Source organism: Trachypithecus francoisi, unplaced genomic scaffold, assembly GCF_009764315.1.
Source record: "Trachypithecus francoisi isolate TF-2019V2 unplaced genomic scaffold, Tfra_2.0 Contig01440, whole genome shotgun sequence".
Taxonomy (NCBI): Eukaryota; Metazoa; Chordata; class Mammalia; order Primates; family Cercopithecidae; genus Trachypithecus; species Trachypithecus francoisi.
The window spans coordinates 27286033-27301868 of record NW_022681431.1 but is presented as its reverse complement, the minus strand read 5'-3'; the positions used below and the strand labels follow the sequence as shown (position 1 = coordinate 27301868).

At 36.1% G+C, this 15836-nt stretch overlaps 1 protein-coding gene across 13 annotated transcripts in view; it reads right to left on the bottom strand.

Annotated features, from left to right (window-relative positions):
• The window catches only part of ADAM32 (ADAM metallopeptidase domain 32), a 174478-nt gene that overhangs the window by 29577 nt on the left and 129065 nt on the right, over window positions 1-15836 (bottom strand). For all 13 annotated transcript variants that reach the window (XR_004441834.1, XM_033231805.1, XM_033231812.1 and 10 more), the window contains exons 18-19: window positions 7709-7811; window positions 4594-4750 (exon numbers count right to left, since the gene is read on the bottom strand). Coding sequence is in view for 12 of the 13 variants with exons in the window: in XM_033231805.1 (XP_033087696.1) it covers window positions 4594-4750; window positions 7709-7811 (260 nt within the window). In the remaining variant the exon portion in view is untranslated. The remainder of the gene's footprint in view (window positions 1-4593; window positions 4751-7708; window positions 7812-15836) is intronic.

The window sequence follows — 15836 nt, the reverse complement described above, 5'->3', positions numbered from 1 at the left end:
ATTAATACCAAGAATATACAATGATTTCAAATATCTCAACATGAAAAAAGCAAACAATTAGATTTAAAAATGGGCAGATAAACTGAACAGACATTTCTCAAAAGGAGACACACAAATGACCAACAAATATGAGAAAAAATGTTCAACATCACTAATAATCACAGAAATGCAAATCAAAACCACAATGAGGTAATCTCTTACCCCAGTCAGTAAGGCTTTTATCAAAAAGACAAAAAAATTAAAAATGCTGGCAAGAATGCAGAGAAAAGGGACACTGTTGATGGGAATGTAAACTGGTACAGCCACTATGGAGAACAGTAGGGCAGCTCCTCAAAAAACAACAAATACAACTATCACATGAACCAGCAATCCCACCACTGGGTATTTATCCAAAGGAAAGGAACCCATTGTATCGAAGAGACATTTGCACTGCCATGTCTACTGCAGCACTATTTATGATAGTCAAGATATGGAATCAACCGAAGTTTCCAACAACACATGAATAAAGAAAATGTGGTATAGATACACAATGGAATGTCATTTCGCCATGAAAATAAAATGCTGTCATTCACCACAACACAGAATGAACTGAAGGATGTTGTTAAGTGAAATAAACCAGGAACAGAAAGTTAAACACTGCATGTTCTCACTCATATGTGGAAGCTAAAAGAAAGTTGATCTCAGAAATAATTTGTAGAATAGAAGATACTAGAAGCTGTGAAGATTAGGGGGAAGGGAGGGAAAAGGAGAGATTTGTTAAAGTCTACAAAGTTACAGCGTGGTATGAGAAAAAAGTTCTAATTCTTTATATCACTGTAGGATGACTACAGTTAACAATAATATATAGTTTCAAATAGCTAGAAGGAGGATACTGACTCCTCCCAAAACAAAGAAATGATAAATGTTTGAGATGACATATATGCTAATTACCTTGATCTGATCACTATATATTATAAGTATTGAAACATCCCTATGTGCCCCATGGATATGTACAATTATTATTTGGCAAATTTAAAAATACATGAAAAAATAAAACTTGCAATAAAAAACATCTCCCAACAAAGAAAAAAATTTTCACTGGTAAATTCTACCAAACTTTTATAATAGAATTAATACTAATCCTTCTCAGACTCCTCCAAAAAATTAAAGAGTAGGGAACACTTTCAAACACATCTTATAAGGACAGCATTACTCTGATACCAAAGTTAGACAAGGACATTACAGGAAAAGAAAATAATAGGCCAATATCCTTGATTGACATAGATGTAAAAATCCTCAACGAAATACTAGTGAACTGACTTTAACAGAACATTGTAAGGATCATATACCATGATCAAGTGGGATATATATTTGTGATGCAAGGATGGCTGAAAATACACTCGATAGTTACAGGAAACAAAATTCAACATATTTAATTAAAACTCGCAACAGTTCATCATAGAAGAAATACACCTCAACATAACAAAAGACCTGTATTACAAGCCCACAGCTACATTAAACCTAACAGGGAAAAGCTATCAAAAAAAGTTTTGGTCTAAGATCAAGAATAAAACAAGAAGCCCCTCTTGCCATTTCTATTCAGTGTAGTACTAGAAGCCCTAGCCACAGGAATTAGGCAAGAAATAAGAAAAAAAAGGACATCCAAGTTGAAAAGGAAGAAGTTGTCTCTGTTTTCAGATGATATGACCTTATATGTAAAAAGCTTGACATTTGCTAAGGGAGTAGATCTTAAGTGTTCTCACTACACACATAAAAAGAAGTAATTATATGAGGTGATAGATGTGTTAATTATAGTAATTGTGATAATCATTTTACAGCATATACATATATCAGGCAAATCATCAATTTTTGTTTGTCAATCATACCGCAATAAATCTAAGGGAAAAAAGATAATTGAACCTAGAATGTAAAAGTAGGATTCCAAAAGGAATTATGATTGTGGTGTTGGTAAACAAATCAGATGATAAAATGTGCTAATAGTATACACACACATAAGTGAATGCATACAAACAATAGCAAATCTGAATAAGATCTTTAGTTGTATTAAAAGTATTGTACCAATACCACTATACTGGCTGTGGAAATGCAGTGTTCATGTAAGATGTTATGATTGGAAAAAGCTAGGCAAAGTGTACGTGAGAGCCCTATGCAATTTTTGCAACTTTTTGTCCATAAATTATTTCAAAACAAAACAATTTTAGAAAAGAAATGGTGAGTAAGACTGGGAAATATACTGGAAAATCCTAGTATTCACTGACTAAAGATAAAGATGATAATAACAAAAATAACACTGACTTATTGGGAGAAATTTGAAAGTCAAATAACAAGCATTGAAAATGGAAGGAGTTAAATGACTGAAGTCCTTGGGTTATTTCCAAGAAGACTATATGTAATGATTAAATTTAGACATTATATAACATTAACTACAAATACTAAAATTTAAAGAAAATCACTAAAACAAAAACAGAATACAAAAATGTCCAAATAGTTAAGGAAAATAAACAGAAAAATGAAATGATTCGAGATCAGCCTGGTCGACATGGAGAAACCCCGTCTCTACTAAAAATACAAAAAATTAGCCAGGTGTGGTGGTGTATGCCTGTAATACCAGCTTCTTGGGAGGCTGGGGCAGGAGAATCACTTGAACCTGGGGAGCTAAGGTTGCAGTGAGCTGAGATCGCGCCTCTGCACTCCAGCCTGGGCAACAAGAGCGAAGTTTCATCTCAAGAAAAAAAAAAAAAAGAAAGAAAGAAAAGTGAAACAAAGAAAATAGATTATAGAAAAAGAAAAAAAATACCAAAAAAGCATGGTAAATAGGAAAAAAATAGGACGGCAAATTTCAGCCTAAACATATGTCATCATGGATTAAGCATATGAGCATAACAAACTCCACTAGTGCATTTCATATAAAGACTGTTTATACCAGCTAAATGCAAAGACAGATTGAGAAAAAAAAGAAAAATGATGTACCAAGTAAATGTCATTTTTAAAGAGAAAGTTGATATAGCAATCTAAAAGTGAAAATTGTATTTATGATACGATTAATAATGATTAAAGCAAAAGAAAATTTAACTAAAATAAACATCATGCATTTAGTCACTGCCTCAGAATATCTAAAGCGAAAGTTTCAACAATCAGAGGGAAAGCTACAACCCACCAAAAATTTTAGTTTGCCTCTCACAGAAGACAAAGTATCAAACAGACAGGAAAGAAAAAAAAAAAAACCAGTATGTATAAAAATGATTTGAAACATCACAATTTAAAAGTTTGTCCTAAAAACATTGGAGGACACATATCAAGCTTACACATTTCTAAAAATTTACTTCATTTTTTGTTCCAACATTGAAGAGTCTAAATCACACAGACAAGTTTCTCAAAATAAGCTAATAAAATTAGAAAATTATTTTTAAAACAATGAAAATAAATCACATAATTGAAAACTAAAGACCACAATTGATTCATTATTTAAACAAGAAATCCTGCTAGATTTTTCAAATTTTTTTAACTGAATGTCAACTATCATTTAAAACTCAGAGAGTATAAAGAAAATGATACGCACAAGGATAAGATTTTTGCTATTAAAGTATTTCTTATTTTAGAAAATAAGAAAGGCTGAAAACTAATAAAGAAAGCATTACAATCAATAAATCTAGAGTTACAACAGAGCAAAGGTAAAAAGACTAGAAAGGAGGAAAAAGAGTAAAACTTGATATAAAAAACAATACAAATGAAACTGAAAGTTACATATTTCAAATTACTAATAAAATAAAAACACCTCTCAGTGGACTGCTCATGAAAAAGAAAAAACAAAGACGAAGCAAACAAATCAAAATTGATAAGGAAATGCATCTGCAGAGAAAGTATAGCTATGTAAAATTATACATAAAACAATACTAGGTAGGTTATGGGATATGGATAATGCCACATGTATTAAAAACATGTAAAATACACAAACATTCAGTGTAGACATCCTCTACCAGGAGGAAAGGGGATCATACCAGAAGAAATTGCGGCTGCAAATACAATGGCTTCTTTTATAAGAGAAACAAGAAAAATATTAACATCTGTTTATTTCCCATGGTGGGCAAGAGGATGTTTGTCACGTTGTTCTCTTAGTGTTTGAATTATTTCTTGAAAATTAAAAATGTAATAATCTAAATTATAAATTTTCCTTCTGAAAATTTAACCAAAGAATATTTTTAAAATTATTTCTTATATGAGCCAGCAATGTGAATTAAAATATTTAGTCTGTAGTAAGGCTTAGAAATCTGCATTTTTAATAAATACTTCTGTTGTAGATGATACAGATCATCCCCCTTCAATAAGAAAAGAACAGATATTACATATTTGAATTCTTCCTCTCTCAACTAACAGTTCAATGACTTTGGCAAACTATGTAAACTACACTTCCAAATCTTTGTGTCTTCAAAACAGGGGTATTCACAACTACCTCATAAAATTAAATGATATATTGATGTAATACTCAAAATCCCAGTGATATGTAAAGTATTGTTGCTGCTCATGATATTGTCTTACATATAACTAGATTCAAATGGTACTAATGTTTAACTTCAGAACACAAATGCAATTTACTCGCTACTTGGGAATTCCTCCTCCTTGATGAACCACTTTTTCAACTGCTTCCTTGCCAAAACTACTATGGTTGTTACAATGAGAATAGGAAGAACAATGGAGAAACCTAGAAGCCAGGTGTTTTCAGTCTTCCCAGATGCTCTTTCCATGATTGAATCTAAAAACAGAAATACAAAAATAAATAAATAAATAAAAAATTAAACTATCTACTTTTATTTTCAAGTTGTAACACATTCATTAAAATGTTCTGAATTTGTATTGTTATTCAAGGAACGTGGAAAAAATTCATCATAGAATTGTAATCATAATCCTTGGGGCTATCTCTACAACCTTTCATTCTAAAAGCATGGTAACCAAGTTTTGGAAAGGTCAAAAGTATTCAAGTCTCACAGCAGCTACAGCAAAATCTCATTTTAACCCTCTAAGTAGGGACAAAAAAATTCAGTGATCTACAACATGGGATTGTGTAATTGCATGGTTATCCAAAAATGCACTCTTACAAGGCGCATTATCAAAGGAATTCAGTGTATTTGTGTATATCCTATTTTTCTTTGGTAGATTGTTGGCTTTTGGCCTTGGGGATCATGTTTATAAATGGGGTCATCGCAATGCTACTAAAAGGGCACTGGTATAAAAATCAGAAGAATTGATTCCTAATCCTAATTCTGTCCTTTGCTATCACTGTACATCCCCAGTGTGTAGACCAGCACCTGGACCTGGCATATATTAAGAGTTCAATAAACATTTGCTAACTCAATAAATGAATGCATGACAGAAATGGAAGCCATGGTGCACAAACAGAATAATATGCCAGCATCACTTCTGTCATCTCCTAAGCAGAAACTGATGGATTTTTCTGATTTAAATGATAAACTCTTTCAGAGCAAAATCTTGTCTTCTATTTCATTTCTTCTATAACAGAAACACACTAACAGTACTAGACGCAGAGCAAATGTTTGTTTAGAGTTGAGGTCACAGGATCAGTCATAAAGCTGAGGAAGAGAGGTTGAAAATATTCTAAAAGACAGAGTCAATGATATCAGTAAAGAGAAATTTTAAAAGGTATTCAGCTTCAAGTATGATATTTTAATGTTAGAAAAAAGAGCAAGACAAGATCGGGCACATTCAGGCTGGTATGGCCATAGACAATAAGGCTATAGTCACCAAAACAGCATAGTACTGATATAAAAATAGACACAGAGACCAAAGGAACGGAATAGGGAATCCAGAAATAAAGCCAAGTATGTGTAGCCAACTGATCTTCAACAACGCAAGCAAAAACGTAAAATGGGGAAAGGACACCCTATTCAATAAATGGCACTGGGATAACTGGCAAACCATATGTAGAAGAATTAAACTGAATCCTCATCTCTCATCTTATACAAACATCAACTCAAGAGGGATCAAAGACTTAAATTTAAACCTGCAACCATAAAAATTCTAGAATATGACATAAGAAAACTTAGGCAAAGCATTCATAAGCAAGAACCCAAAAGCAAATGCAACAAAAACAAAGATAAATAGAAGGGACTTAATAAATTTAAAAGCTTCTGCAAAGCAAAAGATATAATCAGCAGAGTAAACAGACAACCCACAGAGTGGGAGAAAATCTTCACAAACTATGCATCTGACAAAGAACTAATATCCACAATCTATAAGGAACTCAAACAAATCAGCAAGAAAAAAAGCAATTCCATCAAAAAATGGGCTAAGGACATGAATAGACAACTCTCAAAAGAAGATATGCAAATGGCCAACAAGCATATGAAATAATGCTCAACATCACTAATGATCAGGGAAATGTAAATCAAAACCACAATGAAATACCACCTTACTCCTGCAAGAATGGTCCTAATTTAAAAATCAAAAAACAATAGATGTTGGCATGGATGTTCTTAAAGGGGAGTGCTTTGATGCTGTTGGTGGGAATGCAAACTAGTACCACCACTGTGAAAAACAGTATGGCAATTTCTTAAAGAACCAAAAGTAGATCTACCATTTGATCCAGCAATCCCACTATTGGAAATCTACCCAGAGGAAGTCATTATATAAAAGTCATTACATAAAAAGACACTCACACAAATGTTTATAGCAGCACAATTTGCAATTGTAAAAATGTGGAACCAGCCCAAATGCCCATCAATCAATGAGTGGATAAAGAAAATGTGATATCCTGGAATACTATACAGCCATGAAAAATGATGAGTTCATGTCCTTTGTAGGAACATGGATGAAGCTGGAAACCATCATTCTCAGCACACGATCACAAGGACAAAAAATCAAACACCACATGTTCTCACTCATTGGTGGGAATTGAACAATGAGAACACTTGGACACAGGGTGGTGAACATCACACACCGGAGTCTGTTGTGGGATTGGGGGAAGGGGGAGGGATAGCATGACGAGTTAATGGGTTCAGCACACCAATATGGCACATGTATACATATGTAACAAACCTGTATGTTGTGCACATGTAGCCTAGAACTTAAAGTATAATAAAAAATAAAAATAAAAAAAGAAAGTGTGATATATATATGGAAAAATGGAATACTACTCAGCCATTAGAAGAACAAAATAACAGCATTCACAGCAACCTGGATGGAGTTTGAGACCATTATTCTAAGTGAAGTAACTCTTCACTTAGAGAATGTAAAACCAAATATCATATGTTCTCACTCGTAAGTGGGAACTAAGCTATGAAGACACAAAGGCATAAGAATGATACAATGGACTTTGAGGTATTGAGGCGAAGGATGGGAGTAGATGAGGTATAAAAGACTACACATTGCATACAGTATACACTGCTCGGGTGATGGCTGCACGAAAATCTCAGAAATCACCACTAAAGAACTTATCCATGTTACCAAAATTCACCTGTTCCCCAAAAACCCACTGAAATAAAAAAATAAAATTATTTGATTAATGAGTTAATTATAAAGAAAAGAGAGCAAGATTAAGATGGCATGTTTGGTTTCCATTCCTTGAGAGAATTCTGATTATCTTTTCATTACAAATATCAGTTGCCCCGTAAGTGGCAAAATCGAACTCTGTTTTAGTGATGATAAGCAATTTGATACTTTTATTAAATGGATATTTGAAGAGACAGATACTTACCCATGTCTTCCTTAGGAAATATGGAAAAACCTTTGGAACGTGTTTGGCAGCTTGGAGGATTATAGCCTGGTGAACAAATGCAGTTTTTTCTGGAATCACACACCTAGGATCATTTTGAAAAATTAAATGATTGTTTTAAAATATTTTCTCATTAGAAGGTGATCATCAAGCTTACTTTTGTACCATAATCTAGTGTAATTTTGTTTATTTAGAGCGACAGTCTCACATATCAAATGTTTGGTTTCTTAGACCAAAACACAGATACACACACACACAAAGCAAAAAAAAAAAACAACTATAAAGTGAGGCTCTCAATATTTGCATCAAGAAAATTTGACACCTTAAAATGTTTACCTACAAATTTACCATGCAATTAATATCAAAAATGCATACTTAAATTCTAATGCAAACGTGACCCCTCCAGTGACATGCTGGAGCCAGCATATACGAGTCTGTCTCTGAGCTATTTTCATCCATTGCTTTATATGTCTCTATTTTATGACAGTAACATACTGTTCTGGTTACTGTACCTTTGCATTATATTTTGAAAAGCTTTGTTCTTCTTTTTAAAAATTGCTTCTAATTATCTGGATTTTTTTAGTTTTATATAAGTTTTTTATTTTCTATTTCTTTGAAAAATAACATGGAGATTCTGATAAGGATTGCATTGAATCTGTAGATAATTTTGACTGTTAGGGATAGTTTAACAATATTAATTTCTTCAATCCATGGAATATCTTTCAATCTTTTGTGTCTGCTTTAATTTTTTTCATGTTTTATAGTTTTCAGTGTACAAGTCTTTCACCTCCTTGGTTTGTTTTAAACCTAAATATTTTATTCTTTTTGATGCTGTTGTAAATGGGATTGTTTAACTAATCTCCTTTCCTGACCATCTGTTTTTGATGTATAAAAATGTAACTGATTTTTGAGAGTTGTTTTTGTGTCCTGCAACTTTACTGAATTCATTATTTCTTCTACTAATTTTATGGAACCTTTATGGTTTCCTATGTATATAATCATGGCATATTAATATATGAATAGATCGAAAAGATTTTAAAAAATGGACAAATTCTTAGGTAAAATAGCAAGAAAAAAAGACTCTAGAAGGTACTTCATTTCTACTTTCTCATTTGGATGCCCTTTATTTCTTTTCTTTGCCTCATTGCTTCATCTAGGAATTCTAATACTATGTTGAATAGAAGTGCACAGAGTGAGTATCCTTGCATTGTTATAGATCTTAAAGTAAAGGCTTTCATTATTTCACCATTGAGTATAATTTTAGCTGTGGAGTTTTTACATATAGGCTTTCTGCTAATCCTAACATATTGAGTTAGGATTCAATTAGCATACCACATTAATTGATCTGTGTATTCTGAACCATCCTTGCATACCAGGAATAAATCCCATTTGGTCATTGTGTATGATTCTTTTAATGTGCGGCAAATATAGTTTGTTAATGTCTTGCTGTAAATTTTTGCATGCATGTTTGTAGATATATTAGCCTGCAATTTTATTTTCTTGGTTTTTTTTTTTTTTTTTTTTTTTTTTTGAGGCGGAGTCTCGCTCTGCCGCCCAGGCTGGAGTGCAGTGGCCGGATCTCAGCTCACTGCAAGCTCCGCCTCCCGGGTTCACGCCATTCTCCTGCCTCAGCCTCCCAAGTAGCTGGGACTACAGGCGCCCGCCATCTCGCCCGGCTAGTTTTTTGTATTTTTTAGTAGAGACGGGGTTTCACCATGTTAGCCAGGATGGTCTCGATCTGCTGACCTCGTGATCCACCCGTCTCGGCCTCCCAAAGTGCTGGGATTACAGGCTTGAGCCACCGCGCCCGGCCTATTTTCTTGTTTAATTCTTCTGTAAATGTTTAACAGAATTCATTTGTGAAGCCCCTTGGTCCTGAGATTTTCTTTGCTAGAAAGTTTTTTTTACTGATTTAATCTCTTTATTTGTTGTTGTTCTGTTCAGGCTATTTATTCTTGATTAAGTCTTGGCAGGTTATATCATTCTAGGAATCTATCAATTTCTTCTAGGTTATCCAATGTGTTGGGGTATAAATATAAACCACAGTATCTTCTTTAAAAATTTCTGTGACATCAGTTGTAATATCTGCTCCTTCATTTCTGATTTTGAGTCTTTTCTTTTTTTCTTGCTATTTTACCTAAGAGTTTGTCCATTTTTTTTATCTTTTCAAAAACTCAGCTCTTCATTTCCTTGTTATCTATTATTTTTCTATTCTCTATCATGTTTGTGCTCTAATCTTCATAACTTCCTACTGCAAACTTAGGGTTTGTTTGTTGAATTTTTTTCTAGTTTCTTGAGATGTAAATTTAGAATGTTTATTTGAAATCTTTATTCTTTTTTAATGTAAGAATTTATCACTATAAATTTCCCTTTAGTACTGTTTTTGCCATATTCCCTTTTTTTTTCATTTTTTGTTTGTCTTATTTTCTAATTTCCCTTTTGATTTGTTGTTTAGCCCAATGGTTGTTCAATTGTGTGTTATTATTAATTTTCATGTATTTTTTAAGTATTTCCACTTTCTTTTAATATTAACTTCTAGCTTCAATCTAATGTGGTCAGAAAATATACTTGGAGTGATGTCAGTCTTCTTAAATTTGTTAAGACTTGTCTCGTGACTTAACATGTGGTCAGCAATTCTGAGCAAAAAGAACAAAGCCAAATGCATAACATTATCTGACTTCAAGTTATACTACAGCGCTATAGTAATCAAATAACCATGGTATTGGCATAAAATCAAATGCCTAGACCAATGGAACAGAATAAAGAACCCAGATACAAATACATGCATTTACACCAATTCATTTTCAACAAAGACACCAAGAATGCACAACAAAGAACAGTCTCTTCAATAGATGGCGCTAGAAATTCAGTAACTATATGCAGAAGAATAAAACTTGATCATTATCTTTCACTGTGCACAAAAATAAAATCAAAATGTATTCAAGACTTAAATCTAAGAACAAAAACTACAGGGCAGGAGTGAGCCCAAGATGGCCGAATAGGAACAGCTCCAGCCTCCAGCTCCCAGCATGAGTGATACAAAAGACGGGTGATTTCTGCATTTTCTTTTTTTTTTTGAGATGGAGTCTTGCTCTGTCGCCCAGGCTGGAGTGCAGTGGCCGGATCTCAGCTCACTGCAAGCTCCACCTCCCGGATTTACGCTATTCTCCTGCCTCAGCCTCCAGAGTAGCTGGGACTACAGGCGCCTGCCACCTCGCCCGGCTAGTTTTTTATATTTTTAGTAGAGATGGGGTTTCACCATGGTAGCCAGGATGGTATCGATCTCCTGACCTCATGATCCAGCCGTTCCAGCCGCCCAAAGTGCTGGGATTACAGGCTTGAGCCACCGTCCCTGGCCAATTTTTGCATTTTCAGCTGAGGTACCAGGTTCATCTCACTAGGGAGTGCCAGACAATCAGTGCTGGTCAGCTGGTGCAGCCCGATCAGCAAGAGCTGAAGCAGGGCGTGGCATCGCCTCACCTGGGAAGCTCAAGGGGTAAGGGAATCCCTTTTCCTAGCCAAGGGAAACTGAGACACACAACACCTGGAAAATCGGGTAACTCCCACCCCAATACTGTGCTTTACCAAGGGTCTTAGCAAAGGGCACACCAGGAGATTATATCCCACACCTGGCCTGGAGGGTCCCATGCCCAAGGAGCCTCCCTCATTGCTAGCACAGCAGTCTGAGATCTAACTGCAAGGTGGCCGCATGGCTGGGGGAGGGGCGCCAGCCATTGCTGAGGCTTAAGTGGGTAACAAAGCCACCTGGAAGCTCAAATTGGGTGGAGCCCACTGCAGCTCAAGGAGGCCGGCCTGCCTCTGTAGACTCCTCCTCTGGGTACAGGGCATAGTTAAACAAAAAGCAGCAGAAACTTCGGCAGAGGTAAATGCCCCTGTCTAATAGCTTTGAAGAGAGCAGTGGATCTCCCAGCACGGTGGTTGAGATCTGAGAACGGACAGACTGCCTGCTCAAGTGGATCCCTGACCCCTGAGTAGCCTAACTCGGAGACATCCCCCACTAGGTGCAGACCAACACCTCACACCTCACATGGTGGGGTACACCCCTGAGACGAAGCTTCCAGAGGGAGAATCAGACAGCAACACTCGCTGTGCAGCAATATTCGATCTTCTGCAGCCTCTGCTGCTGACACCCAGGCAAACAGGATCTGGAGTGGACCTCAAGCAAACTCCAACAGACCTACAGCTGAGGGTCCTGACTGTTAGAAGGAAAACTAACAAACAGAAAGGACACCCACACCAAAACCCCATCAGTATGTCACCATCATCAAAGACCAAAGGCAGATAAAACCACAAAGATGGGGGGAAAGCAGTGCAGAAAAGCTGGAAATTCAAAAAATCAGAGCGCATCTCCCCCTCCAAAGGAATGCAGCTCCTTGCCAGCAATAGAACAAAGCTGGATGGAGAATGACGTTGATGAATTGAGAGAAGAAGGCTTCAGTCGATCAAACTTCTCAGAAATAAAGGAGGAACTATGTAACCAGCATGAAGAAACTAAAAACCTTGAAAAAAGAATGGATGAATGGATAACTAGAATAATCAATAAAGAGAAGACCTTAAAAGAACTGATAGAGATGAAAACCATAACATGAGAACTACGGGAAAAATGCACAAGCTTCAGTAACCAACTCGATCAACTGGAAGAAAGAGTATCAATGATTGAAGATCAAACGAATGAAATGAAGCGAGAAGAGAAGTTTGGAGAAAAAAGAGTAAAAAGAAATGAACAAAGCCCCCAAGAAGTATGGGATTATGGGAAAAGACGTCTACGTCTGATTGGTGTGCCTGAAAGTGACGGGGAAAATGGAACCAAGTTGGAAAACACTCTGCAGGATATCATCCCAGGAGAACTTCTCCAACTTAGTAAGGCAGGCCAACATTCAAATTCAGGAAATACAGAGAACGCCACAAAGATACTCCTCGAGAAGAGCAACTCCAAGACACACAATTGTCAGATTCACCAAAGTTGAAATGAAGGAAAAAATCTTAAGGGCAGCCAGAGAGAAAGGTCGGGTTACACACAAAGGGAAGCCCATGAGACTAACAGCAGACCTCTCGGGAGAAACTCTCCAAGCCAGAAGAGAGTGAGGGCCAACATTCAACATTCTTAAAGAAAAGAATTTTCAACCCAGAATTTCATATCCAGCCAAACTAAGTTTCATAAGTGAAGGAGAAATACAATCCTTTACAGACAAGCAAATGCTTAGAGATTTTGTCACCACCAGGCCTGCCCTACAAGAGATCCTGAAGGAAGCACTAAACATGGAAAGGAACAACAGGTACCAGCCATTGCAAAAACATGTCAAAATGTAAAGTCTATCGATGCTAGGAAGAAACTGCATCAACTAGCGAGCAAAATAACCAGCTAATATCATAATGACAGGATCAAGTTCACACATAACAATATTAACCTTAAATGTAAATGGACTAAATGGTCCAATTAAAAGACACAGACTGGCAAAATGGATAAAGAATCAAGACCCATCAGTTTGCGGTATTCAAAAGACCCATCTCACGTGCAGAGACACACATAGGCTCAAAATAAAGGGATGGAGGAAGATCTACGAAGCAAATGGAAAACAAAAAAAAACTGGGGGTTGCAATCCCAGTCTCTGATAAAACAGACTTTAAACCATCAAAGATCAAAAGAGACAAAGAAGGCCATAACATAATGGTAAAGGGATCAATTCATCAGGAAGAGATAACTATCCTAAATATATATGCACCCAATACAGGAGCACCCAGATTCATAAAGCAAGTCCTTAGAGACTTACAAAGAGACTTAGACTCCCATACAATAATAATGGGAGACCTTAACACCCCACTGTCAACATTGGACAGATCAACGAGACAGAAAGTTAACAAGGATATCCAGGAATTGAACTCAACTCTGCACCAAGGGACCTAATAGACATGTATAGAACTCTCCACCCCGAATCAACAGAATATACATTCTTCTCAGCACCACATCACACTTATTCCAAAATTGACCACATAGCTGGAAGTAAAGCACTCCTCAGCAAATGTAAGAACATAAATTATAACAAACTGTCTCTCAGACCACAGTGCAATTAAACTAGAACTCAGGACTAAGAAACTCAATCAAAACCGATCAACTACATGGAAACTGTCAACATTGCTCCTCAATGACAACTGGGTACATAAGGAAATGAAGGCAGAAATAAAGATGTTCTTTGAAACCAATGAGAACAAAGATACAACATACCAGAATCTCTGGGACACATTTAAAGCAGTGTGTAGAGGGAAATTTATAGCACTAAATGCCCACAAGAGAAAGCAGGAAAGATCAAAAATTGACACCCTAACATCACAATTAAAAGAACTAGAGAAGCAAGAGCTAGCAGAAAGCAAGAAATAACGAAGATCAGAGCAGAACTGAAGGAGACAGAGATACAAAATACCCTCCAAAAAATCAATGAATCCAGGAGCTGGTTTTTTGAAAAAATCAACAAAATTGATAGACTGCTAGCAAGACTAATAAAGAAGAGAGAAGAATCAAATAGATGCAATAAAAAATGATAAAGGGGATATCACCACCGACCCCACAGAAATACAAACTACCATCAAAGAATACTATAAACATCTCTATGCAAATAAACTAGAAAACCTAGAAGAAATGGATAATTTCCTGGACATTTACACTCTCCCAAGACTAAACCAGGAAGAAGTTGAATCCCTGAATAGACCAATAGCAGGCTCTGAAATTCAGGCAATAATTAATAGCCTACCAACCAAAAAATGTCCAGGACCAGATGGATTCACAGCCAAATTCTACCAGAGGTACAAGGAGGAGCTGGTACCATTCCTTCTGAAACTATTCCAATCAATAGAAAAAGAGGGAATCCTCCCCAACTCATTTTATGAGGCCAACATCATCCTGATACCAAAGCCTGACAGAGATAAAACAAAAAAAGAGAATTTTAGACCAATATCCCTGATGAATACCAATGCAAAAATCCTCAATAAAATACTGGCAAACCGAATCCAGCAGCACATCAAAAAGCTTATCCACCATGATCAAGTGGGCTTCATCCCTGGAATGCAAGGCTGCTTCAATATACGGAAATCAATAAACGTAATCCAGCATATAAACAGAATCAAAGACAAAAACCACATGGTTATCTCAATAGATGCAGAAAAGGCCTTTGACAAAATTCAACAGCCCTTCATGCTAAAAACTCTCAGTAAATTCAGTATTGATGGAACGTATCTCAAAATAATAAGAGCTATTTATGACAAACCCACAGCCAATATCATACTGAATGGGCAAAAACTGGAAGCATTCCCTTTGAAAACTGGCACAAGACAGGGATGCCCTCTCTCACCACTCCTATACAACATAGTGTTGGAAGTTCTGGCTAGGGCAATCAGGCAAGAGAAAGAAATCAAGGGTATTCAGTTAGGAAAAGAAGAAGTCAAATTGTCCCTGTTTGCAGATGACATGATTGTACATTTAGAAAACCCCTCTCAGCCCAAAATCTCCTTAAGCTGATAAGCAACTTCAGCAAAGTCTCAGGATACAAAATCAAGGTGCAAAAATCACAAGCATTCATATACACCAGTAACAGACAAACAGAGAGCCAAATCAGGAATGAACTTCCATTCACAATTGCTTCAAAGAAAATAAAATACCTAGGAATCCAACTTACAAGGGATGTGAAGGACCTCTTCAAGGAGAACTACAAACCACTGCTCAGTGAAATCAAAGAGGACACAAACAAATGGAAGAATATACCATGCTCATGGATAGGAAGAATCAATATTGTGAAAATGGCCATATTGCCCAAGGTAATTTATAGATTCAATGCCATCCCCATTAAGCTACCAATGAGTTTCTTCACAGAATTGGAAAAAACGGCTTTAAAGTTCATATGGAACCAAAAAAGACCCCACATTGCCAAGACAATCCTAAGCCAAAAGCACAAAGCTGAAGGCATCACGCTACCTGACTTCAAACTATACTACAAGGCTACAGTAATCAAAACAGCATGGTACTGGTACCAAAACAGAGATATAGACCAATAGAACAGAACAGAGCCCTCAGAAATAATACCACACATTGACAGCCATC